Source organism: Centroberyx gerrardi, chromosome 6, assembly GCF_048128805.1.
Source record: "Centroberyx gerrardi isolate f3 chromosome 6, fCenGer3.hap1.cur.20231027, whole genome shotgun sequence".
NCBI lineage: Eukaryota > Metazoa > Chordata > Actinopteri > Beryciformes > Berycidae > Centroberyx > Centroberyx gerrardi.
The window spans coordinates 12,944,505-12,971,886 of NC_136002.1; the positions used below are offsets into that span (position 1 = coordinate 12,944,505).

At 43.1% G+C, this 27,382-nt stretch overlaps 1 protein-coding gene across 1 annotated transcript; it reads left to right on the forward strand.

The window, feature by feature from the left end:
• Positions 1–82: 82 nt before the first annotated feature.
• On the forward strand, positions 83–27,382 carry LOC139911552 (cilia- and flagella-associated protein 337-like). Its single transcript, XM_078284256.1, has 20 exons — positions 83–163; positions 372–680; positions 2,172–2,345; positions 2,993–3,076; positions 3,902–3,994; positions 4,187–4,358; positions 7,340–7,507; positions 7,909–8,057; positions 8,622–8,855; positions 9,712–9,876; positions 11,913–12,028; positions 13,800–13,930; positions 18,630–18,731; positions 19,077–19,178; positions 20,268–20,458; positions 21,888–22,085; positions 23,258–23,381; positions 25,860–25,994; positions 26,135–26,306; positions 26,820–27,382. The coding sequence occupies exons 1-20, from the start codon at positions 83–85 to the stop codon at positions 26,866–26,868; spliced, it is 2,949 nt and encodes a 982-aa protein (XP_078140382.1). The 3' UTR covers positions 26,869–27,382.

Below are 27,382 nucleotides of genomic sequence, written 5' to 3' on the forward strand. Positions count from 1 at the left end.
ACACAGACTCACGCACACACACTTTGCCTTCCTGACCTTGTCTGGAACACTGGTGATTGATTGACAGGTCTGAGCTGTAACCATGGGAACGAGGATGGAGGTGGGACAGCTTGAGAGCAGGATGAACGTCGAAGACTATAAGAAGCTACAGAGTCTTTTCTTGGTGAGTCTTTCTGTCTCTCTCTGTTTTCATCTGTTTATTAAGAGTCTCATATTACCAAACCTCTAGGTCAACACGAGAAACACTTCAGGAAGTACATCATATTTTATGGTGTCTGTCTGTTTACCAATAGTCCCATAGCAGCGCACCTCAAGGTCTCGTGAGAAATGCTTAAGAACATTGTGCAGCATGTTGTCCCATCTTGATACAGGACACTTCGGGCAAACCTCGCTCCTTCTCCAGAGCTGAATTCGTGGAACTCGCCTGGTCCTCAGTAGGGCGCGGCTCCAAGGAAGAGTACGGCCTCCTGTTCGACAGCGTGGTCGTCACTCAGGAGCACCGCGGCCTCCTGTTGGACAGTGCGACCGAGAAGGAGGAGGCACGCGTCGACTGGAACGGGCTGTGCTCCTTCCTGCTATTGGAGCTTTCTGAGAAAGTGGAGCAGGCCAGAGCCAGCAGCGCGCCTTGCTGGAAGCCGCCACGCACTTTGACCTGTCCACATCGCGACCCTGTGCAGCAGGTAATGTGCCACTGAACTCTAGGAGTGTGAAGAGGTCAGTGGATGGTGTACAGTAGTGTTAGGAAAGTATTCTCCTTCACAGAATGGTATCTGAAAAAGGTTTAGACATTGATTAACTTACTTTTTTTACGTCCTAATACATTTTGTCATTAATCCTTAGTATCCAAAACTCTGCTTACAGGATGGAATTGTGTGTTATTAAATATTCTGTTAGGAGACACAGGGAAGTATTAGGGCCTTGCTAATCTAAATGGCGCACCTCTTTTTAGATAAATGGCTCTGGACTCCCTCAGTTATATATCTATCAATTAATATGTAAATGAAGGGGCCAGTATAAAGTGCCTACTACTGTGGATAAAGTGATGGCTCACCGTTTTCATCTTTCAATCCTACGGATGTCGAAATGTCAGAATGTCATGTCAGTCGATTTCCAAATGGCTAAAAGGTTCCGAACCCCGTCGTTTAGATCAGGCTATGACAGACAGAGAGACAGACGAGCACATGCACACACACACACACACACAGACACACTGTGAGAGTTTGGTCATTGGTGGGAATGTCCTTAAGTATACTGTAGTGTGCAGTTTTTGTACTAAGAGAGAGTTGTTTGTTTGCCATTATCATACTGTAATGTTACTTTGGACTGAGGCCAGTGGGTGACCACTGTCAGTACAGTGTGGCATGACCTACACAGCGTAGACAAAATAATGGAGACACCACATGAAAAAATACTACTGAAGCAATCTAAATCACAATTACAAAGGCAGCTACACAGGCAAGTCATATTAAATTGAATGCCAAAGTTGTGAGCTTCACAAAACTGGTACTAATGGCAGGGCTGCCATTAACAAACTGCTTGTATCGGTTTATGCCCTTGAGCAATGAAATAAATTAATATAGTCTGAGGAGTCGTCTTTCACCCTTTTTTCTACATCCGGACAGGCTTACATTTGTAGAAAGCCAAAGGATGCTTTCAACCCACAATGTCTGTTGCCAACTGATAAGCATGGTGGTGGATCTGTAATTGTATGGGCAGTCATCTAATGGCAGTCACTATAGGTCCAGTGATCGCTCTGCATGGTTGTATAATGGCCAATGAATAGGCAGAACTGATCAGCATCACACTTCAAGTCAAATCTTAGTTCCAAAGTTCTTTTTACAAAACAGGTTTGTCACAAAGTGCATTATGAAAACAATCAATCAAAAATGAGTCACATTTAAAGTTATCATGTCATTTTGTTCTCTCATCTCCACAAAGGATTTTGAAAGACACAACCCAGAATTTCTGGCTTACAGTGGGCTTAAATAAAATATGAATAGATGGAAGTGTAAGGGGCAGATGAAAGGAGATAAGTGAAAAATTGTAGAGGACAGAAATTTAAAGGGAGGACAACTGGCAAGAAAGGTAGAAGAAACAGAAGTCACGACGAGCTTTCCTTGGACTTTTCACATCCAAAGTCACCCATGCTGTCTTGTCCTCTGGTCTGCCAGGTGTTGTACCTGCAGAGTTCAGGTCACTACCTGACGGTGAGTAAGGGAGGAACTGTGGCGCTGCGGGCCGCAGAAGACCTGTCGCTGCTCCACACACATCGACTGCAGAACAACTCGGTCAGACCCAAAGACCTGTGGGTAACAGACATGGTGCTGCTGCACAACATACACAAGGTGAACACTTTTAGACACGATTTACACACGATTTTTAGTCACGTAACTACCAATTAATGAGTCATTTGGTTGATTGTGGAATTATGGATCGGTGTCCTGGTTATGGAGACACATTCTGGGTCTTGCTATATGAACGAATCAAAAAATCAATAATTGATAAGAAGTCTTAATTATCGGGACAGACATCCTACTGCATGACACACGCAAGGCAAACAAACACATCAGTCAGTCAGTAAATTATTGATCAGTGGTTTTGGTTAATGGTGTCGCAGACATGATGCTGATGCATAATGTTCAGAAAGTAAACACTCATGCATTTTCAGTAATCAGCCCATCAATTATTGATCAATCATTTTAATTAGCAGGCTTTAATCATCAGAAAGTCATCATCGTCATTTCTGGGTGACAAATATGATTCTGTTGTATAACACACATCAAGTATTTTCCAACTATCTGTCAATTATCAATCACTAACTGGATGATTATTGAGGGTATTATTATACTATTATTTTGATTGATCTGTCTCAATCTATAAGCCTCCCTCTGTTTTCTCCCTTCTCAAATTCATTCATTCTCTTCTCTATTTCTCTCTCTCTCTCTTTCTCTCTTTTTTTCTCTCTCTCTCTCTCTCTGTCTCTGCTTTTCAGATAGCGGTGTCATTCACAAGTAAGGAGGTGTGTTTTTATGATATACTGTCTAAACAGGAGTTCAGCTGCAAGTACAAACTCCAGGTAAGACCCACATACACTATGGTAGACCTACAGTAACACAGCTAATATACAGTCAGAGATGTGGCTGTGCCTGTCAGGAGCGCTGCATAATTAAAATATAGCTTATAGTAAAAGGTAACAACCAGCACGTGTCGTAAAATACCAGCGGTGATAGATGAAGGTGAAGGATGTTGAAAGTGTTTTAAGAGTTTTTTTTCCCCCTATGGCCAAAATGGTTTTAATGAGAGTGACTGGTTATTCTTGGCCCATATAAATAGAAATTGTCAGCATATTCAAGGGTTACAGGGTTGATTTTCCCTTGGCGCTGTTGCAAACACAGGCAAATTCAGGTCAGTCAGTCAGGCGAGACACTTCAATTCTCTATACCTGCGCTCTATCACACTTCATCATGGTTTACTGCACTTGAGAAAATCATTTTCTACAAATCATGTCTGTTCTATATTGAGCAGCAGCTAATAAATAAGGGGAAATAAAAGGTCTGTTAGTTTCAATATTTAACTTTATCTATGAATCTTCACACCGTAGCTGTGAAATTTCACGCAATCCCACAATCCTTTTTAGAAAAAGGAAAAAAAAAAACTATACACCATCAACATGATTGCGCTGTGGGACTGTACAGAATCTGTACAATATTGTTGTCACTATATATTAGCTGCTGTATAGTAGGTGGTACAGGGATAAAAGGTCATTGCACTTATTGTAAATCACTATGCACAAGAGTGTCTGCCTATATTCCTAAAATGTAAAGTAAATGTAGCCTGAGAAAAATCCCATATACTGTAGTTGGACATCGACTATAAACATGGCCTGTCCTCTCTTCTCTAGGGTTTGAAGTTTACTCCCTGGTGTCTGGATTACTGGGCGGATCCCTCTCACCCCGACCAGGCTGTCCTCACCATAGGAGACATTGGAGGACAGGTGATACGGAGGAAAGGATGGAAAGAAGGAAAGGAAAGAAAGATAGACAGTGAGAGGAGGAGGAGGGAGGCAGAACATAGTTAGAAGTCTCTGCATTGTTCTGTGCCATTCTGTATGTGTGTGTTGATTTTGCATTGCTCTGTGACTATGCATGTGTGTGTGTGTGTGTGTGTGTGTGTGTGTGTTTTCCAGGTCAGTGCCTTGTGTTTCAGCTCAGCCCAGATCTCTCTGTTTGAGAGAACCAGTCCGAGGGCGGAGTCAGATTCAACAGACATCGTCAAGTGGGAGGAGCTAGTCAAAGGAAAGCACCGCTGCTGTAGCACACTCACACACCGGGCACACACACAGGCCTGGGTCCGACGAGGTGGGCATTACAAGCACACACACACACACACACACACACACACACATATATATATGCATGCACAGTCTTTCTGTCTCTCTCACGCTCTTTCTCTGATGATCACCCAATAAGCTTGTACTTTACGAATGCGTACAATCCTGTCTTTTTTGGAGCTATATATAACTGTTTCCCTCAGTCTCCAGTGACTTGCATCACCCCTGAGCTACTAGCTACACATCTACCTGTTCATACTGTATGTAAATGAAGAGGCCAGTATGAAATGCCTAGAAGAGTGGATATGAATGAATCTGAAAGAGGGTTAGATTGGCAAAATTTCAAAATGTTAAACTGGCTAACTTCTAAATGGACAAAAGGCTTTGATCCCTGCTGGGTTTCTATTTGTCTATCTACCAGCTAGTTTATTGTAGTTAATTTTCATTCACCTGGCATCCCAGGTGTAAGATAGTCCCTGATTAATTGGCTAGAATGAAAACTAGCAGTGATTTAGATTTAGACCCCTGATTTAGATGACAGATGGAAAGAAAGCAAAACACACACACATACACATGCATGCACAATGTCAAGGAGTATATTAGACCTGAATTTGACAAACACACACACACACACACACACACACACACACACACACACACACACACACACATATTTAGCTTGACACCTGGTATGACAGCCACTGTCAGCGTTTGCTTACTCACTTTCTCACTATCACCACAGTAATGGCTTATGCAACACCATGGAAATGCTTGGGTGTGTCTCTGGCTCTCGGGTTGTCACTGATGCGCACACGCACGCACACACGCACGCACGCACACACACACACACACACACACACACACACAGTGAGTCCTGAGTCACCCGCTTTAGCTGAGTCCATTCTGGCAGCCTGTGTAACGAAGAGGTCGCTGAGTTGTGTCTTGATTGCATCATTTGGATAGAGTCCTTCTAAAGAGTCATTGGGCTGTTTGATTATGATTCAGCAGCGGCAGCGCGCTGAGACTAGCTGGGCTGAGAGGGGAGATCCTGGCAAAGGGGAAAACAAGAATAAAGTACTCATAAACAAGCACAACAAATGGGAAAACAAAGAAAAAACAAGAAAAGGGGGAACAGAGGAGACAATGCCAGAACATTAAAAGGACTGGTTAATTGAAATTTTACAGGCTGTGTGTGTGTGTGTGTAACAGAGAGTGAGTATGTAAGGTTTTCTGTGTGTGTGTGTGTGTGTGTGTGTGTGTGTGTGTGTGTGTGTGAGTGTGTGTGTGGTGTTTTGAGAGTGCGAGAGAGAAAGGGAGGGAGTGTGTGAGTGTATATGTGTGTTTGGTACCTCTGGGGTGCTGGTGCTGTTCTTTTGAAGTTGCCCACCCTGCAGTATGAGTGGGCTGTTTACCATTAGAGATGGCTGGTTAGCCAGACCTCCAAACCTTCAGGCTCACAGGCCACCAGAGAGAGAGAGAGAGAGAGAGAGACAGAGAGAGAGGGGAAAAGAAAGAGAGAGAGAGAGAGGTGTGTGTGGGGTGGAACAGAAGAGAAAATGGAGAGGAAATTAGGAGGAAATTGGGATGGACACAGACCCGTAAGGGCAAGGAAGGAGAGCAGCAAGAAGTGTGGATTTGTGTGTGTGTGTGTGTGTGTGTGTGTGTGTGTGTGTGTGTGTGTGGGAGAGAAATACATTAACATATCCACATAATGTGATCAAAGAAATCAGACAGAAAAACACTTTATTAAGAATAGATGTTACAGTGTAGTCAACATAAAATCTGACAAAATGCGCAGTGATGTGATGCAGAGGAAAAGAGGTTTGCTTTGATGTTGATGCAACTCCTGACGTTCCTCTTTTTAATTCTAAACTCACAGCAATAAAAGTGTGATGTGGCCCATAACACCGGTATGACGATGATGTGTGAGACAAACACTGTACATCTGGATCTGCATCACAAATAGCTGGATTTATGATTTGTGTGTGTGTGTGTGTGTGAGTGGGAGAGAGAAGAGACTAAACCAGTGATGACTCATGGGATGACGTCTGAAAACCCACTGATCTTTTAATTCATGTGTCCGAGAAAAGATGTGATCTGTTAAATGTAATCAGACGTAATTATTTGCCAGCTCTTTGACCTAAGAATGTCACATGTCGTCTCACATCCCACACTTATTTGTGCAATCTTGGAAAGCTAAGCAGCCTCTAATGGAGATTTGCGGCATCCAATTTAGCTGTTCTCAATCAAAGTCTTAATTGAGATAGATGGTGATGCAAGATCCATTACACTTTCTGTAATACCAGTGAGCAAATCACACCGACTCTTATTAGGCCTAATTCTATGCTATGCTGAGCATCTGTGGTTTGGTTGGTTTACTATACAGCGGGGTTGCGGTCAATGCACATTTAGTGCAGTCGTTTCAGCAAGTGGATTTCCTTTAGAATTCAACTATTGAAAACATTTTGGCATCAGAAGGAAGTCATATCCAATCTATGAAGAAATACATTACAATTAAAGCTGTCATCCTCAAAATATTATTGCAATTTTGTTTGAATTTATTTGAGTTAAAGCGATTTATCTCCGCCCTGCTATACAGATGTTGCCAATAACTTCTGCTGCAATATTGTTTTACCCACCAGAGGGATTGTTTGGAAAGGTTTTTATCTCTATTGTCAGAAGATGCATTGTATTGTATTGTTCTGTTCAGCTCTACATTTGAGACCCACAATCTACAGTGCCTGGTGCAGTACTAATGCATTATGAATTCAGAATAGATCCACGATGGGAAACTTTTACGATGGCTACCGCTATATAACAGGATCCACATCACATAAAAGTGAATTTATTAATTGTCTGTGAGTGTGTGGTATTTTATTCAATTCAGCCTCAAGGTTATATCGTGAGCAGCAGTGTTCTTTTTAGGTTTCTCAATCAGGTGTGGCACATGCTAATGATGTGCCACATCTAATTTCCTTTCACTACCTGTTTCCTTCCTGCTTCCTGCAGTGCGTTTCCTGGGCTCGCTGGAGGCCTTTGTGTCGTGCAGCACCAGCCCGCAGAGGAGCATGGTGATTGGCTGGAGGGAAAAGGAGAGCAGGGCTCTGAGAGTCACTTCTTTCTACACACAGAAGGGGGTGTGGGATGTAGACCACCATGCTGGACTCAATCTACTAGGTGGAGACAATCACACACGTGTTTGCATGCATACTCACATACACACAGGCTGCATACACATGGATGAAAAAACAGTATGTGTTGATCCTCAACTTGCAACACGTGCTAAATTTACGTTTTTCTACATTAGTGCATGCTTAAATAGCTTATCAAAATCAGAAATCGAGGGTCTGCAGGGGTTCCATAAAAAAAAAATGACACCAAATGCAGTAAGATACTTTTCTGTGCATGTGCTTACTTGCACTTGTACACAAACACATGCATACACACAAATGCATCAAATCTCTAAGGAGACTTATAGAACAATGATTAGTTGAGGTCACTAAAAATACAACTATGCTTTCCTGTGATTGGTTGCAGCTAGTGCATCTACTGATTTGAGACATTGTGGTTGGTTGTAGCCACAGCAGGTGTGGACAACCGGGTCTTGCTGTGGAACCCGTATGTGACCTCAGAGCCAGTGGGCGTGCTCAGTGGGCACAAAAGCTCTGTCGCCGCCGTACGCTTCATACACACCAAGAAACAACTGCTCAGCTACTCCAAAGACAAGGTGTGTGAGTGTGTGTTTGCCTGCGCTGCCTGCATGTGTGTTTGTGAGAAGATAAAACATGCAATGTGTGTTTCTAAGCTTTTTAGAGAAGATAAAAAATGTGCATGTTTAAAGACCAATCTATTGTTAATTGTGATACCTTGGTATAATTACCATAAACAAATGAGACTATGGTCAAGACAGTTGGTAGCCTCTATCTCACGCCAGTGCTATTGTTAGTACTAGTGTTTCTCAGAATTAAGACCGCATTTCCCATGAACCCTGTTGCTTTTCGTTGCAAAGAGGATGGTACTAGTTGCTCCCTCCTCCTCCTCCCTGTTGTAGCTCTGCGTGTGTTTGTTTTCTCTTTGGCTTTACTGAAGAGGATAAGCATTTTAGAAGCCATTTTTCCATAGGCCTACTGTAAACTGTAACTCTGAAAGCTTTAGCACTGTTTACACTGGTAGGAACAGTGGCCCTCCTCCTATTTTGTATATAAGAGTATACAGTATCCCTTTGTGCTGTAAAGCAATACAGAGTTCCCGCAAAATCAGACTCAGTGGCCTCCTCCTTCATCCTCTCCAGGTCCTGTGTCTGTGGGAGGTGTCCAGCCAGCTGTGTGTTCACCGTCTGGCCGGCGTCTTCCCAAAGACCCAGGAAGACACACACACCCTCCTGTTCCTCCACGAGGAGCACCAGCACGTCCTGCTCTCCTTCAACAGCCTGCTCCTCCTGCTGGAGGATAGGAAGGAGGAGAGGAGGACCACCAGCCATGAACACCCTGTCACCTGCGTGCTCTATAACAGTCTGTTCAGACAGGTATGCACGTAATATGGCTCTCTCTGTGTCGTCGTAGATTCCTCTGGGTTTCCTTCTCTGTCTATGTGTCTGTTTCTCTTTCTTGAGAGAGGAGGGAGGATGGACTTGGTCATATGACACGGAACAGGCAGGCAGCAGGTATACAGTATACTGTATGTGCACTATGTGCTATCCTATTGTAGTGGTAGTGGTGATGATAGTGGTGGTAATTCTAGTAATTCAGCAGATCAGGAAAGAAGAGGGTTGGAAGTTCACCAGTCATAAACCCCTGTGAATAGTTTCTTCAAGCGGTTAGATGTATTAATGATAATTGTATAGGATGTCTTTTATATACCATGAAATTATTTGATTACTGTACATTTTGGCCTGATAGGGAATGATATTAGTATGATTTGGTAACATTGTTAATATGATCCCTTTGTCCCATCCCACAATGTGCTTACCCAGTTGACTGCAGTTTCCCACATAGGAACACAGCATCCTAACACATCCTCTAGTTTTGAATAACCTTCATTGAGACAGGTTGAAGAAATACACATATTCTTTCATTTTTTTCTGCTTCTATTCCCACTTGACAACAGCTTCAGCCACCTCTATTCCTCTGTGATGGTTTAGCACTAAAATGAAGTGAAACGAAGCGTGGAGAATGGTTTGGCTACGCGAGACTCATTAATGAACACATAAATGGAACCTGCCTTTCTTGCAGCATAAAACAGATCAAACTCTTCTGATGATTGATACCCTGTGCTGCTCTCTCTCTCTCTCTCTCTCTCTCTCTCTCTCTCTCTCTCTCTCTCTCTCTCTCTCTCTCTCTCTGTCTCTCTCTGTCTCTCTCTGTCTCTCTCTCTCTCTCCAGGTGGTCAGCAGTGACTCTGCCTCCTCTGTGATCTGCTGGCAGGCTGACACGGGCCAAAAGGTCAAGCAGTTCCACCGTTGCCACGGCAATGCCGAGATCTCCGCCATGGCCCTGGACAGTACGCAGACCCGGCTGTTTACCGCAGGCACTGACGGAGAGGTCAAAGTAGGTAGACGTGTACAGACACACACCCACACACACACACACACACACACACACACACTCATTTAGTGAACCATGTAGCCACAGCTGAATCCTCATAGAGTTGCAAACTCTGAAACTCGCTGACTGAAATGCAAAACAGGCTGAGAATAGAATCTGACAAGATGTCAAGAGCAGGGTGATGTGGCAGACTTTGAGAAATCATTGTACGGTAAGTATTTTTGACTGCATATAAAAACAGAACACTTTATTGAATATAATTGTAATTTACCCATGAAATTGACATTCTGAAATAGGGGGGTACAGGCATGGACAAACAGGGCTACGGTTAATCTGATTTGTCTGAAAATGCCCTCAAATTAAAGGTGACCTTCTGCCGTTTAACTTCACCGTCATCGTGTCACAGTACACATCGCTCCAAGCTCAGAGTTTCTGACCAGTATGAAAGTTTTCAATGGCCGACAGCAGCAGAGGCAGTAGGAGGGACGGACGTGGGCTATTTGACGTCTGACTCCACAGGAAACTTGTTTTATTTCATTTTCCATGGTTGCTGTTCTTCTTCTTTGGCTGTGCTGTTTACTTTTGTCTGCCTCTGTCTGCCTCTGTCTGGTTCCTTCAGTGTGTGTGTGTGTGTGTGTGTGTGTTTGTTTGTCTCTTTTGTCTGTATGAATGTGTGTCCGTGAGATTGAGTGTGTGTGTGTGTATGTGTTTATTTATGCACCTTGATGCCTTGCATAATGACTGTCTGTCTTTTGTGCGTTTGTGTTATTGTCTGTCTGTACGCCTTTCATGGGAGTGACTTAGCGACTGTGTGCCTCGCTATCTCTCTATCTATCTCTCTATCTATCTATCTATCAGTGCTCTATTGTTGGACCAAACATTACTAAAGGAATGCAAAGTTTTCTCTCTCTCTCTCTGTGCATGCATCCAATCACGTTTTCTCTGGGTGAAATAGTGTCTTACATAACGTCTTCCTCTTTTATTGGGTTTAAGACATTCTACTGTGTATTAGTGGAAAAATAGTTTTTCTTTTTTGCATTCCCTCTCCCCCCCAGACACACACACGCACACACGCACATACACCAACTTTTGCTGCCTAATTCAATTTTGGTTGGTATTTCAAAAATGCGCTCTTGGTGCTAGGTGACTATTTATAATTAATTTTCACCCCAAATACGAGTAAGTGTATACCCTTATGGCTTCAAGCTTACTGCAGTGGTTCTCGACTAGTGCATTGTGGGAAAAAATAAAAATGTAAATGTACAAGCACGCACTTACTGTAGGGCCCTTTTTAAGCACTGTAATCAATATAATCAATCATATCACCATTCCAACCCCATGAGGCAGCATCCACAGGATAAAGTGTGCGTGTGAAACCATATATACAAACATAGGCCCAATGTCAGGTACACACTCACAGCGCCTTTTGAAACAAGCAGTCGGTCCCCATGAATGATGCAGGCGCCCCTTGGGCTATTCAGTAACAAGCTGCATCATCCCTCCCAGGTTCATCAAAATCGGACCGGTGGTGTAGCAGTTACGGCCTTTCAAATTTTGACATGTTGACCTTCAATTAGGCCATATGCATATTTTTAATCACCAGAACAAAGTGCCAAAATGCATCATTCCTCTAAGTTTCGTCAGAATCGGACCTGCGGTGTCTGAGATATCACATGTGAGTTAAAAATGTAGAACTTCGGTGTAACTTTTAAGGATATGTATTCGATTCACAACTTTGTATCTATCACTTCTTGAAAAAATAAACCTTTACACTGCGCTCTAAAGCGATTACGACAACAAAGATGATGTGTTCTCTGTTGCCTCGGCCTTCCCGCAGACAAGAAAATGTGGGAAATGAGATTCTAATGTAGTACCGCACGTGTTTTTAGTGATAAGAGTTTCTGCTAAATGTCTGGGGAAATGAAGGCGACGTGGTGACTGCTGTTCTGTGTTGGCATTTAGGTGTGCTTTGCCATTAAGCGCATTTGAATTTGTCATGTTAATGATGTTTTAACCAGCTCTTGTGCTGTCTGGTGTAGGTGTGGGACTTCAACGGACACTGCCTCCACAGAATGAACGCTGGCCGGGGCCGAGCTGTAGAGATCTCACAGCTCCTAGTGCTGAAGAGGAGCATACTGGTGATGGGCTGGGACAGGTAGGTGTGTGTGTGTGTGATCATTTTTTTTTACTTGCTTGCAAGTGTACAGATGCGTACATTTGGGATTTTTTGTTTGTTTTGTTTGTAAAAGGCATCTGAGAGGTTGCAACAGCAGATTTGATAAGTTGTAATCAGCGAGTTGTACTTGTACGAGAAAATTATATTCAAGAAAAAAGATAAATTTGAGCAGATGTCGTATTACAAGTTTGCAGCTTTTGTTTCATTCATTCAAATACCTACTTGCACCTTTGTAAATCTTTTCTGTGAATTTAAATTTAGGACTCGGCTGTGTGAAGATTTGCTGTGAGTGTAAATTCCCACATGCAAGTTCTCAGGTGGTTTGCTGCAAAAATACCTTCATAGATTGTGCGTGTTTGCACATTTGTGAGAGTGTGTATGTGTATGAGAGAGCGAGAGACTGCTGGTGTCAAAGAGTCGGTGTGTTTGTGTATGTCTGAGGGAGACAGAGAGATACTGTTTGTGTGTGTGTGTGTGTGTGTGGGTGTGTGTGACTGTCCTCTCCTCCTCTCTCTGCCTGCCAAACGCTCAGAGCCAACCAGACATCTGGAGCCTAACGAGTCAAAACGCTCCAGGGCGCTCCCATCCACTCTACTATCACTACCTTGCAGTTGTGTATGTGTGTGTGTGTGTGTGTGTGTGTGTGTACGTGTGTGTGTGTTTCCATGTATACCCACATCACATCTGCTCTTCATCTTCATCATCATCATTTCACACCCAGTGAGCTGAACTCAGCAGTGCGCTATCATCAAGTTATACGAGTCTGTCTCTCTCTCTCTTTTACTCTCACACTCTTTCTCTCTTTCTTGCTCTCCAAGGCCTCATAACGGCAAAGAGAACATAAATGGCAGATCAGTACTATTAAAAGAAAATACCGGTGTTACTGAGTTTCATCACTCGTATATATCATTTCTGTTTCTTCACGCCCACCTAGATCACTGTTTAATCCATATAGAGTTGTGTTATGTGGCGTGTAGTTCAAAGTCACATTGCCTTCTGCTGCTCATAGGATTTCATGCAGTTTGAAACATCTACATCCCACTGATAGACATATTCCTCAGTTTGAAGCCACAAAGCAATCATTAGTTGCTTAGTTAATTTCATTTATTTGCACAGCAGCAAAAGAGAAGTCATAAAATGATAAAATTTTTTGCAGGTGTGCTAAAAAAGTTTTTGAGGGGATTATGCATATTGTAGCATTGCATATGCATGATGTGTACTGTAGCTCTGTTTTGTGTAAAGAAACAGCTTCTGTGTTCTTTGTAAGCACTGACTTGGAGCCAGCAGGGAGTCAAGTGAAGTTTGAATCAACTGCGGGGAAAAAATAGTTTGCACTGGAATAGCTGTACACTTTTTTCCACTCGGATTGTGTACAAATGACAAATTAAAATTCATGCAATTCAAATGCAATCTCTGCTGGCCCTAATCTCCTTCCATAGAACTGGTCCAAAATGTAAAAAAAACCCCCAATATTTTCATTTAAGCGTACAAAATCTACAAAGTCAGTAGTCCAGATGCAAATGGCAACCTCCTTGTTTGATGTCATTAGGTGCTTTGTGCAACTTTGTTTTGAAATTTGTACACACCTCTCTCACATTTTGACCCCTTCCCTCTTTTCCCCCCATCTCTCTCCCAATCTCTCTCTCCTTATCTCGTGTTCTCTGACTCTCTCCATCTCTTTCCCTATCTCTCTCTCTCTCTCTCTCTCTCTCTCTCTGTCTCTCTCTCTGTCTCTCCCCCTCCAATACAGGATGTTAACAGTATTCCGTCTGCATTCGTTCTCCCACTTTTCCGTCGAGCCGTCAGAGTGGAAGGGCGGTCTCCAGCATCACGATGATGTGCTCTGTGCTGCATTCCAGGCCCCGCAGACCCTGGTCACAGGTGTGTGTGTGTGTGTGTGACTGTGTGCATGTGTGTGTATGCATGTGTATTTATGTATGTTTAAGTGTGAGTGTGCGCGTCATGCCTATAATATATTGATTGATCAGTTTCATTTGTATGATGAGTTAAACAATATAACAAGTATTACGAATGTCAGGCTGACAGTAAATTCACGCACAGCTTATTAACTGTTCGACTTACCTCATATTGACTTATTATTGGTCGACTAGCACTCGAACAGAAGAGTACCCAATGGTGTGTGTGTGCATGTGTATGTTTCCGTGTGTTGCTTCTCCCACTTTTCTACTCTTTTCTTTTCAAATGACTCTTCCATTAGAGTGAGAATGGGGTCTCACGCAGAGGAGAGGTGTAGAGAAAAGAGGAAGAGAACAAAAGAAAGGAAGTGAAATGAAAAATAACTGGGAGCAGTTATCTGCTGATTAAAGTGAGTGGTGTTGTTATCAAAGGACTCCTGCGCCACACGTCTCTCTCTGCTGGAAAGGGCTGTGTGTGTGTATGTGTGTGTGTGTGTGTCTGCGTGTGTGCGTAGGCATGCACATGCTGTGCGTGTGAATATGTGATTGAGACTTAATGTGATATTCAGAATACACAATCAAAAGTGTAAGTGTGTCAGTGTGCGTGCGCGCATTAGTGAGTCATTGTATGAGTGCATGTGAGGTTAGGTTTGTGTGGTCTGTGTGAATGTCTCCTGTGTGTGTGTGTGTGTGTGTGTGTGTGTGATACAACCGTTACTAAGCACTGGTATCAACAGAGAGCTGGGAGAGAGAATTACCTAGAATTACCATCAGAATGATCAGGGGGAACCGGCAACTGCCATCAATACATGGATTCAGTGGCGAGAAATTTAAATGATACACTCACACATATGAAATCAGGAGAGGGCCCTAAGCTCACACCAGGACCTATTAAAATGCAGAAACAGCGGGTGCCCCTGGCTAATGGAAGAGTAGACTAGGAGCTTTCTCTCTTCTCTCAATCAGTCCATTTTTTCCCCCTTCACTACCTTGGGTTTATGCTGATTTTGGAACGTGTCTCCAAAGTTTGTGCCTGATTTTAAAGTTATTTTTCTTTTTTTAGGATTGTGTATTGATTTTTTTTATCCTTGCCCCACCCCTATCCTGCGACTCTACCCACCAAGCTGTCACACTGAAAGACTCAAGGCTGACAACCATCGTTCACCAAACAATCACTGAATATGCCCACAACATGAAAATTTCACCTGGGACGGTAAAATCGTAACAAAAGATGTCTGGCCAGAATCCCCCTGTCTGTCAGGGGCTTTGGTATGTGAGAACAGCATATTTCAAAATGCCAGCAAGGCACTTCGCCACTCATCACTTTCGTAGATTTATGTGCCTGGGGTATTGAACTGGCAATCTTCCAGTCACTGGTCCACTTCTATAAGCGTCAAACTACCAACACACTGCACCCAATTTGCCCCCGGGATGCTCTTCGGTTTTGTAAAGTTGTATCGCTTTGGCACGCACATGCTGTATAATATTGGATGTTCTGTTCCGGGGCAAGCAGAGCACAGACTCATAAACTGTAGACCTTCTGTGACCTTCTGAAAGACATCGACCCCAGGGATAAGTATAGAGAAAGATAAAGAGAGGGACGGAGGTGAGGAGGTGGAAAGGTAGAATAAGCGTGGGTGTTCTCTCGCGGCCAGAGGGAGAGACCGTTTGGAAGGAAATGAATAGATAGAGTTGGAACAAGACACACAATTCAGAAGCTACTTTGTGAACTTGGAAACTTTTGTGTGTCTTTTCCAAGTTCTTTCCCAATTTTTTTGTTGGCGTGCTCAGTTCCTCCCCCCCGCCCATTTCCTCTCTCTCTCTCTCTCTCTCTCTCTCTCTCTCTCGCTCTCATTTCCCACCCTCTGTCTGACACTCCCTGTTCAGTTCTGTTTAACTTTATTTTTTTTCCCCTTCCATCTCTCTAGTCATTCTGCTGCATTTCTAACCCCCCTACTCCCCCGAACCTCCGCACCCTCCAATTTATCCAAATGCCCAATTTAAATTATGTTTATTAGAGCGCTCTCAGTGGGAGGGAAGGGAAATGAGATGGAGTACTTTCTCTCTTTTAGGCTTGTGTGTGTGTGTGTGTGGGAGGGGTGTCTGTGTAGGGTAAAAAGAGAGTATGAGTGACAGGATGATATGTTTGTGTGTGTGTATATGCATGGGGCTCTGGAGCGTGACCATGTGGTCGCATTTTCTGACTGAAGAGAGAGAAATACTGAAGAGAAATTTACTAAACAATACCGACGTTTTCAACTGTGAATGAATATACCTCTGACTTTGTCCTTGTTTTGGACCAGCAGAGTGCTTTCTGTTCATAACCTGCTGTCACTCAGCCAAAAGCTCTACAATATTGATGCCTCTTGGTGGGCGATAAAGTTCTTTGTAACCTGCCTGATGAATGCCAATGACCTACCTCACACAGTATTTTCTAGAGGAGTAGAAGTTAAATTGCAGTATTCTACCTAATAATATAATCCACTAAAAATGAGTGTGAATGGTTCAGTGTCTTGGTGAAGGGCATTTCAACTGGATGAACACACATCATCACATTTCAGTTAAGTCCAAATAAACTAATGTCCAAATAAACTAATGTCTTCGCCTGGCACTCCAAACAGTCATAAAGTAATGTATTCTAATTTATTCAAAATTAAAAACTCCAAACATTGTAATTTACAGATGGCCTATTTTCCTTACTTCCTTATTAATAACACTATCACAGAATTGTGACATGCCATAAGTGTCATTTGGTTTTACTGTTTAAGTGGAGTAAAATTTTCCGTCCCGTCATATAAAATCCACTTGATTGCCTTTCATTGCTCTTTCCCCTTTTTTTTGAACAGTGTTGTAAAAAAACACAGATCAATCTTTTCATGACTTGAGATAGATGTGATATTTTCTACATTACCTACGTTTGAGCAAATTCTTTATCTTCACCAAATGCACAGAGCAAGATGACACCTTCTAAACCCGACGACACATTCGTTTCAGTTGGCAGCGTATTTTCTCAGGCTCACTGTGAGTAATGCAGTTCTCACATCAAAGTGTGCGTGCTGCCAAATGATGTGCTGGTGCCGCCAAATGAAAGCGGCGGTGACATCACGGCCACCAGTGACAAAAGTCAATTTAAAGTGTGTGTGTGTGTTTGTGTGTGTGTGTGTCGGGTGTTTTTTTTGTGCGCGTTCGTGTACATGTGTCTGTTTGTTTGTGTGTGTGTCTCCAGTTGAATCAGGATGCACCAGGAACATTTGGCTGATGTGGGACTGAAGCCTCCTCATCCATATTCAAACTCTTCGCTAGGTTCCGCTTGGTTTCTCTCTCTCCCCTCCCCACACACACACACACACACACACACACAGCAGGGTACATGTAGGCAGGGGTCCTCTGCACCTCCTTCCCCCCCGCCACTCTCCCCCCCCCCCCCCCATCCCTTAATCCTCCATGGCTGAACACCTTCCAAGCAGCCGAGGACCAACTCATCTGAACTTTGATGGATGGCCAAAATGTTTTAGAAATGGAAATGCGAGTGGAGAAATCAGAATGTTGAATGAGACATCTTGTTCATGGAAAGGATGCTCTGAATATATATTTTATTTATTTCCTGAGTGAGTGAGTGAATGAATTAGTGGGTGGGTTTGTGAGTGTGCGATTGAACATGCATTACTTTTTCCATGGTTGCACACATATCTGTGAGTTTATATGTGCTTCTGTGTGTGTGTGTGTGTGTGTGTGTGTGTGTGTGTGTGTATGTTATCTAAAAAGGACAGGGTTTAAGAGCATTAGAGCGTGTTTCAAAGTAAGGTAACGTCAACACGATCCATCTGCATGTTAAAGTGCAACATTGTGTGGATGAGCTAATGTCCTGATGTCTGCATTCTCTCACCCCGTCTCTCCCTCTGTCCCTCTCTCTCTCTCTCTCTCTCTCTCTCTCTCACACACACACACACACACACACACACACACACACACACACACACACACAGAAACACAAACGCGCACAGGGCAGTGATAAAAGTCATTGGAAATAGCTGGCCCTGGGCAGCATGAATAATGCAGTGGACCCACACTCTCATAAACTTTATACCTCCTACTGCACACACACACAAGCACACACACACACACACACACACACACACACACACACACCCACCCACCTCCCATAGCTAATACACTCCTCACACTTCTCATTCTATCCTGCTGTTCAACTCCCAAATCTGACAAGATTTGTGCCTTATTCATATGATTTGCTAATCACATGCTCTCCCACACATACATACACACACATACACAGACACACACACACACACACACACACACACACACACACTGCAGCTTCTCTGAAAGTGCTGGATCTTTCTTTTAAGGTGAATGTTAAAGGTTGAGTAGTGGAACAGATGGTAGCTGGGGACAGATGTTGAGGTTTACTGTTTCAGAAGATTTGCAGTGTGGAACTAGCATGCTTCAGCAGCACAAGGAGCAAAGTCAAAGTGTTCACAGAAAGTTCTTGTTTTGCTATCCACTACTTTTTTGGGACGGAAAATTCGGTTTTCTTTTGTATGAATGAATTTAGTTTGTAGAAAAGACTTTCAGTTAGTCAATACATACTGTAGATGCCATAAAACAAAGTACATTCTGTTTCCTTCCACCCTCTGCGTGTGTAGGAAGCTATGATGGAGAAATTATGGTGTGGAACAACAGCACAGAGAAGGCTTTGAGGAAACTGCGGCCACACACTGAACATGGAGAACGCAAGAATCAGCTAGGTCTCTCTCTCTCTCTCTCTCTCTCTCTCTCTCTCTCTCTCTCTCTCTCTCACTCACACACACACACACACACACACACACACACACACACACACACACACACACATACAGTATACAAGCTCAGGCTACACCTTATTTTGCAGACAACTTTATTGTACAGTTTTTGTTGAGTTCAGCATCCCATTCCCCATGTTCATATGTCAAAAAAAGACATTTGTACAAGGACATTACACTAAATTCTTCTTTGTGCTCTTGTTCTTATATTGTGCTCCTTCTCTCTGTCCTTGCTCTCTTCATTTTCCATCAACGTCTCTCTCAACTCTGATTGTCTAGGCCATCTCCCAGAATCCCATTTTGGTCTGAACAGTGAAGAGGACTCAGAGAACTGTGATGCCATCACAAGATTGTCCTTCATACCAGGGCGCATGCCTGCGGCCGCTGCTACAGGTGGATTGCTGAAAACTATATAGCAGGGATAACTGTGTAATCCTTATCAGACATTTGTTGATATAGATACAAGGTTCTGAAAGATGTGGTACACTGGAACTTTTGGGGAATGATGTTGGGCAGTATTGCCCCAGAAGTTGTCCCAACACAACAGTAGTGCAAGGCAAATCATTTTTACCTCAATAAATTCTGTTGTATTTTATTTTGACCTGTGTCACACTCATCTTGCTTCATCACAGCTCACACTCATAATCCAAATGAGGGATTTACCCTTTCACTTTGGGACCCAAGCCCATTAAATTATATAGCTTGCCCATTAAGCTTGATCTGTCATGTGGGACTCCGGTAGAAATGGGAAGTCCTGTGACTCATTTTGGGCCCTGCAATTTGAGTTATCGTTGATGCAAGCATAGTGAAGTTTAGTGAGTGACTTTAGGGGGTTGAAAAAGTGTTAGAATCATAAACATCTTATTTGTCAAACACATTGCATGTATTGCCTTTGTGTTTTTGGTGCAGAAACACACAATACATTACACTGTGTAACTCACAGTTACACATTACAGAGAGGCTCCTAGCATCTTGCACCAACTCTGGCTGCACATCAGTGATTGTTGTGGTGAAGTTTTGCTTCCAGTTTTGTGGTTTTCTTGAGTTTTTACTTGTGTTATTCACCTCCAGTTTTATTCTTAACTATGCTGCTGTTAGCTCTCACACCTGCTGTTTGGACTGGCTGTGGCAATGCTCTGTGGGTCTGATGCTGAGACTGAGCTCTCCTCCAGCAGGACAGAGCTATAGTCAATAGAGCAGCAGATCCATGAGCTTCTGGCTTGTGTCTCTTCCCATGAGGCCTGTGCAGTCCGCTTGCCCGAGAGTGGAGACGGCACGATTTTCCCTGGGAAAACCAAAGCTTTCTCTACCACTATACTTACATCTTAACATGCATTCTGCTATTGTTCATGTTAGTACCAATGACACCACATTTGTACCTTTGCTTTTAAACCTCCCCCTAAAACCACACAGAGTGTCCTGTGCAATAATATAATCCATCAGATGATTTTCTGTACAACTTTGTTTCTGTGTTTCTACCAGGTGGAGCGGACCTGGTGTCCTGTGGAGGCTCTGGTGTGGTCAGGCTGTGGAACACACTCCACAGCAGTCTGGTGGGACAGTTCACAGCCCACAGCAGAGACCTGGGCTCTATTGTCATGACCATCAGCCCCTGTGGGAAATATTTAGTCACTGCTGATAGGGAGGGAACACTCAAGACATGGGACATAGAGGTAGGTATGTGTGTATTTGCGTTTTGGGATGGGGTGCCAGTGAGTGACACACACACACACACATGCATGCATACATCAAATGCAGCACTCCACACTGATGTGAGGAAGGGAAAACGAGAGAGAAAGGGACAGAGAGAAAGAGAGAGAGACGGAGCCAGAGGGAGGGACAGCGGCCAAAAGATACAGACAGCGAAGAAAGAGCGAGCCTAGAGATTCCCATTAGTTTGTGAACATGCTGCTCACTGTGAAAATGACAGCAGATGTAATTCCCACCATCTGTCCCTGGTGGCTTCAGCAGCTTGCTAGATGATAAAAGGGCCATACATCAGTGATATACAGTATGAGCAGGAAGAGGTACTGTCCTCCTTTCTGTCACTTTATCCGAAAGGTGAGGGGCAACCTGAATGAATGAGAGGGGATAGCATCGTTTTCATTTTGCATGCCCCTTGTCGACAGATATATATATGTTGAAATGTGTGGAAAAAGTTGATTTACTACCCATTGGCATTGCATTGTTGCAAATCCATCACTGCTGGAGGATAAAGTCATTTGAGACTAAAGCAGAATTATACAATCGATAGTTCTCGCCAAGTAATCAGATTAATCTGGTTAAAGATGCATTCCAACACATGAAAACTTTACATCACACGTTTTGGTAAGTGAAGTATTAGTGTCCTAATATCCTAGAGGGGGTTCTTGACTTCTTGACTGTGATTAAGGGCACTTGGATGATGCCATTGGTATGAGGCGTAGCCACATCACTGTCATGCTCATAATCGCAGTAAAAGAACACCCTCTCGGGTATTACTGCTACAATATTCACCGCTCAACTCTGTCACAGTTTATAAGACGGGGTGAATCCAGATGGGTGCGTCTCATTTGGCTTCCAGTTTAATTTATGGAAATTTATGTATGTATGTAGCAGTTGAAGAAGTTGGGTAAGCTCAGTGGTCTGGTAGAAATCCTATGATAGAAATCCTACCCTTTGGCTAATTCAGAGCATGCTTTTGAATCTGCCGGATGAGTGGCACCACTGTATATCGTGCTCTCAGACGCAGGGCTTGTGGGTTCAATACTGGGTAAGGACTCACCCTAATAAGACGTGATAGTTTGTGCTCGCATGCATGATATGTAGAATCAAATAAGCATACATGTTAATTGTAGTAAATGTATGTATTTGATTAGTATGTTTTCTGCAGCAAAACATAATTAACATAATTCAAAATCTCCAAGGCCCATTTTTCACTTGGGTTTTAGAGATGTTTTGATACTGATTCTATGGGATTGGGAAAATACTTCATATCCATTTAATCCATAACAATGCTTCAGCTATGATGACATTCAGGCAATTTTCTGCTTTTTCCATAGTGATTTTATTATCCATAATGTGAAATAAACTAATCCAATGGTGTGGCCTTCTGTCCATCAGCATTATTGTCTCAAGCCGGATGGGGGAGTAACCAATGAACTTCCAAAACTGCTCTGCAGTCTCCGCCCACACCTGGACCGCGTGACTCACCTGGAGACGTGTTTCCATGGCGATAGGCTCCTCCTTCTCTCAGGATCATCAGACTGCAGCGTGGCTCTTAGCTACCTGCCTGGAGATACTGTTGGTTTGTTTGGACAGGTACACACACACACACACACACACACACACACGCACACACACACACACACACGCACACACACACACACACACAGACAGGTCATTTAGGTACACTGCAGTAAAACCCATAGCTTGGATTACATAAAACACCCTGCATATTTGAAATAAATTGTTTTGGATGGCAAAGATATTGTTCAGTACCATGCTGTGCAGGTAAAGGTCTTAGATCCCCATAGTTCAAACGTACAGCAGTACAGGCTGCCTCTGATAAAGCCTAAACTCCCACTCTGCAGTGTGCTGGTGGGTGGTAGTATCCAGTTGACGAAATGGATGTGAAACCCAGTATCAAGCGGCGGTTTGGCGTGTGTGTGTTTATGTCAAAGGAGGCCCGTATTAAGTTAGCCTGGGGCTGTGTCTGCTGAGTGTTGCTTCATTTTTTACTTGCCCCAGGCCCACACACACACACACACACACACACACACACACACACACAAACACATGTGCACCTACATAACCAAGCAAACAAGAATATGTGTGTGTATGCATGTATGCACGCACACACAATGGCACATGCCCACCCACATAAATGCACTATTACAACCAAACAAGGACATAAGTGTACGTGTATGCACACATACATATACCTATACAGTACAAGGACACAAGAACATTTTCATACATGTATGTAGACACACACACACAAACACACACACACAAACACATTGTAGGAGCCTCCATGCAAATGCTCACACATGTATAAGCACATACTCACTATCATACTGAGCTATCAGGCAGAAATAAATGTTCCCACCTGCCTGTTTAAATTCTGTTTGTTTTTATGTGTTGCGTTGTTGGATTCATACAAAGTCTGTAAGGTGTTGAATTCCACAAAATAAATACTACACTCGGATTCGACATATCAAGTTGTCTAAGGATACACTTTTATTTATAGCTATGCCCCGCGGCAAGGAGGGACAGACATTCACACTGCAGGACTGCCAACTGCCCACTACAGCCTGTCTATTATTTTTGGCCAATGAGCGGCTTCACTGGAGTAGCTGGATGATCCGTGCCAGGCTCAAGGGCACTTTGATGCTAAAGTTCTTGAGGGAGAGCGCCCCAAACCCAGATGACCCCGGCTAATCTGTGGATCCAAAATATCAGTCTTTTTTGTTGCCGTCCACCATGTGTAGGAGGAGCAGTTGTGCTTGGAGGGGCCGGGGCCTCCACACCCACAGCAGGAGCCAGAGCAGGACAAGGGAGAGGGAGGGGAAGAAGGCTCCAGACAGGGAGGGACGGGGTCAGCTTCAGCTCCCAGTGAGACGCTGCCTGAGCCGGGCCCGGATGCCCCAGCAGAGGACGGAGAGGTGGAGGTGAAAGAAGAGGGAGAGGAGGCTGTGGAGGACAGAGGGACGGAGACAGGAGTGGACAAAGGAGAAGCTTTATCCAGGTGAACAGTCCAGTTTGTCTAAATTGCAATGTTGTTGTGCTGTTGGTAGTTGTTGTGCAACTGATTTTAAATGTAGGGTCAGAGTTATTCTGCCATGTTATTGTTAATTAGATGGAACTTTAATGATACCTGTGGGGAAGTTGGGTATTATGTGAAGATGCACATTAATATGCCTGGGGCGAACACAGAAGACAAAGAAAATAGGCTCTTGGAAAAAAACCAAAAAACTTTTAAATTATATAATAACTCAGGTTTCATCTCAGCACAATATAGAAAATCTCAAACCATTTCAGCAACTGTGCTTGCCAGATAGATCCGTTAAGAAACCAAAATTGAAATAAGAAAATGTAAATACCAGCCTGTTGCCAAGTAAATCACAACTCAGGTTTTCAACAGGTTACTTTAAGGTCAGACAGAAAAAAGGCCACCATAGCCAACTATGAAATTAGATACAGAAAATAAACATAAATAAGACCATGTGTTATCTGACCACAGCAGAAGTCATGCAAGTGCTCAAAGGGATGGAATATGAAACCAACTGCTCACCTCTAATCTCACAAGTCAGATTTGAATATTACCATATTAAATGGATTCGACTCTGGGTATCCCAGAATGGCTCACCTTTGATACTGCAGATGAGAGGCTCTCTGTGGCTGATCTGTGCACAGCAGTAGAAGTGAGTATATTTCTCTGATGAAATGGTGTTGTTGATGTGGCACAATGTTTACGTCTCGCTCTAACTTTTTTCTGCCATTCTAATCACAAGCGTAAATATTCGCTCACTACTTTGACAGTACTTTATAAGGAGGTCTTTGCAAGAATGGCAAACAGCATGGAGTGGATCCTCGGTTTAGACAGGTCCCACTATGTCCTTGAACACAACGCTATAGTATGGTTTTATTGTAACTTTGATTGGATGGATGCAATGGATTTCACTCAGTTTTGGTCACCTGGTTTGGTATCAAAACATTCATCTTCTTTTTTTCATTTTTAGCCAATCCTCCACTTAGAGTCCAAGTTAAATAGCAACTCACACATATGTTTTCTACAGTGTTACATTTCCTGAGGGTTCTGTTTAAATGCGGGCTTCCTACTTCTGATTGGTTAAATCCATTCCACAGCCAAATGGAGGCAGGATTTCTGGTCAAGCGTGCTGCACAGCGTTTTTGAGCGGTCACTGTAAAATCAGAGATTTTCTGCAGTTGTTGTAAAAGTAAGTTGCACTAAGAAAACTAGGCCAGCGTCTATCATCCAATCAGAGGGAATTCAATCAGGAAAATGCCAGTGAATTTCAGCTGTTAAACATTTTATCCCTACGCCTTAGGACAGTGTGGTCTGTAGTGGCGAATAGTCATGACTGTCTTTCACAGCCAGAAAGAATAGAAGAGCGTTTGTGATGCTCCCAATTCTGTGATTTTTCTCAGATGCACAGACACTTAGAGAACTGGAAAAGATGACTGTGATGGCATTCAGGGTTATTTTTAGGGGGAACAGAGTGTGTCTTATGGTTTGAAACAGATTGCACTATTATAATATGAAAATCAGTTGGATGTAAAAGTTGAGACAATCATTACTGGAGTTCTCAAAGTCAGTTTCCCATTCATTGCCAGTGGAGTGGCTCCAGGCTGTACACAGATTTGACACCGCACATTAGGGTTTTGCTTGTCTGGTTTCCCAGCTTTGGGAGAGAGTTTTTCATGTTCACAAATACTGATTGGGCTGTCCTGGGGTGAATGCATAACATGTGATCTCATAAAATGCAGAAATTCCCTTTACCATTGTAATCATTGCTTTAATGTAAGCCAACAGATATCTTGTCATGGATGGTGATGTTTGTGGTTCATTACTGTATGTATGAGTGATGGTATTTGTTGTTCTTATTAATGTTAGTGTGCACAGTCACTCACCCGAAGGCAGCAGCTTATTGGTCAGGAGCAATGAGGAGAGGCGGGACCAACGAGTAATTGACACCAAACCTGGCCACAGAAACACAGCCTCAAGTCTTCATATTGGTGCGTCATGAATTTGATGATTGGTCGGTCTTGTTTTTCAATCCAGTCTTCCATCTTCCATTTTCTGCTCCTGTCTTTATTGACTTCTAGGTTATCTGTACTCAATTGTGAGTCAGAATGGAAAAACAGGCCCATTGTGTGAGATTTGTTTTTTATGGATGGTTGATCTTTGCAGTCAGAGCTTTGAAATGGTTTATTACATAATGATGTTTTTCTTGTAAAGTTGAATGAGCCTGGGTTCATGGCGTTTGAACTAAGTGTGTGTGTGTGTGTGTGTGTGTGTGTGTGTGAGAGTGTGTGTATGTGTGTGAATTGTTGTGTTCCTATTCCCAGGCACATTCAGTAGTCTGAGAATAGAGGAGCTCCAATCGGTGAAGAAGTTATCCAGGCCGGAGTTTGTAACCCACCCAGAGCGCAACAAGAGACAAGACCCCAGTCCCAAATATACCACCCCACCTAGCAGAGAGGGTACACACACACACACACACACACACACACACACAGAGGTACATTAAAAACTTTCCTTCCTCTTATACTTCCCTTTCTATCTATCTATCTATCTGTCTGACTGCATGTTTGTCTGTCCGTCCATGAATCGGGTTAAGCAGCAGTGAAAGCAGTCTTTGATGAGCGCAGTCTGTTCCCTAAAGAGCTTCTAGAAATGGAGAAGAGACAAAGAAAACCATGGAAGCTCCTGGAAGAGACGACCCATCAGCAGGAGAGGAAACAGGAGGCCAAGAACACCCGGAGTGCAGGCAGAGGCCACGGTTGGAAGAACAGGTGAGGAAAAGATTGCAAAAATTGCAGTGTTATGTCCATTTACTGAACACTGGGAATCTTAAGAATACTTGGTTACAAGAAGGAAAGAGTGTTTTTTGTTCATTTTTACACTCAGCCCCCTTCCTGTGTATCTTCAGCCTTCTTAAAGTTGCAGTGAAATGGCATTTTGAGTGCTTTTTGCCTCCATAATTTGACATTTATTTGGTGGAAACAGGATGTTAGGGTGGAATCAGTCAAAAGTGTCCGGTGGTGTAAACTAATGGGATATCCATTAGGGAGAGAAAGGCAGTTTTATATGATGGGAGAGGCAGAGGGGCGGGATTGTTAAAAGATCCGTGATAGTATTATTGGTAGGAATTGTTATGTACATCTACTGGTGCACCATGAGGTAACCACAAAAAATATGTCGTTTTACAGGAAGTAATGGGCTAACAAGGTGAAAAAGTCATTTTTCATTTCATGGCGACTTGAAGATTGATTTTGTCTCTAAACAAGATTCTTCTCTGTCTCTAGAAAACCAAAGGGCAGCACTGTTTCTGTTTCTGGGACCTCTTTCAAATGAAGATGGACAGCTCTATCAGCCATCGCTGCTACTTCTGCCTTGGGGATCTGATCTTACACACAGACACACTCACAGACACACACACACACACACACACACACACATACAAGATTTTGGAAGACCTATCCTCAGTGCATGGCACAAGTAGCTGTTGTAGCCCCTGTAGCCTTGCTGTGAAAAGACTTGAGTTGGTAAAACTACAGCTTGGGGAGAAAGGCCTTTCCCAAACTTTAATCAAAAGTACAGTCCACTCCTGAAACGAACACCTTTCTGAATGAGGTCGGACTCACAATCCAGCCAAAATGCATATAAGCAATGTAAAAAAGATGGAGAGGGAGAGCTGTAAAATTCTCATAAAATCTGATCTTTGGAATCTCAAAAATCATGTGCAAGTGTAACAGTGTAGTGTAACTGTAGCCTATAAGTTTAAACGTGTGGTTTGACAGTAATGCTTTTCTACGAGAGAGAGAGAGAGAGAGAGAGAGAGAGAGAGGGAGAGATAGAGAGAATTAAT

Excerpts from the sequence above, each read along its gene's own strand:
- LOC139911552 (XM_078284256.1), top strand. The coding sequence starts at position 83 with ATGGGAACGAGGATGGAGGTGGGACAGCTTGAGAGCAGGATGAACGTC. Across the intron at positions 9,877-11,912 it reads GCACTGACGGAGAGGTCAAA|GTGTGGGACTTCAACGGACA; the intron begins GTAGGTAGACGT and ends TGTCTGGTGTAG. Across the intron at positions 13,931-18,629 it reads CCCGCAGACCCTGGTCACAG|GAAGCTATGATGGAGAAATT; the intron begins GTGTGTGTGTGT and ends CTGCGTGTGTAG.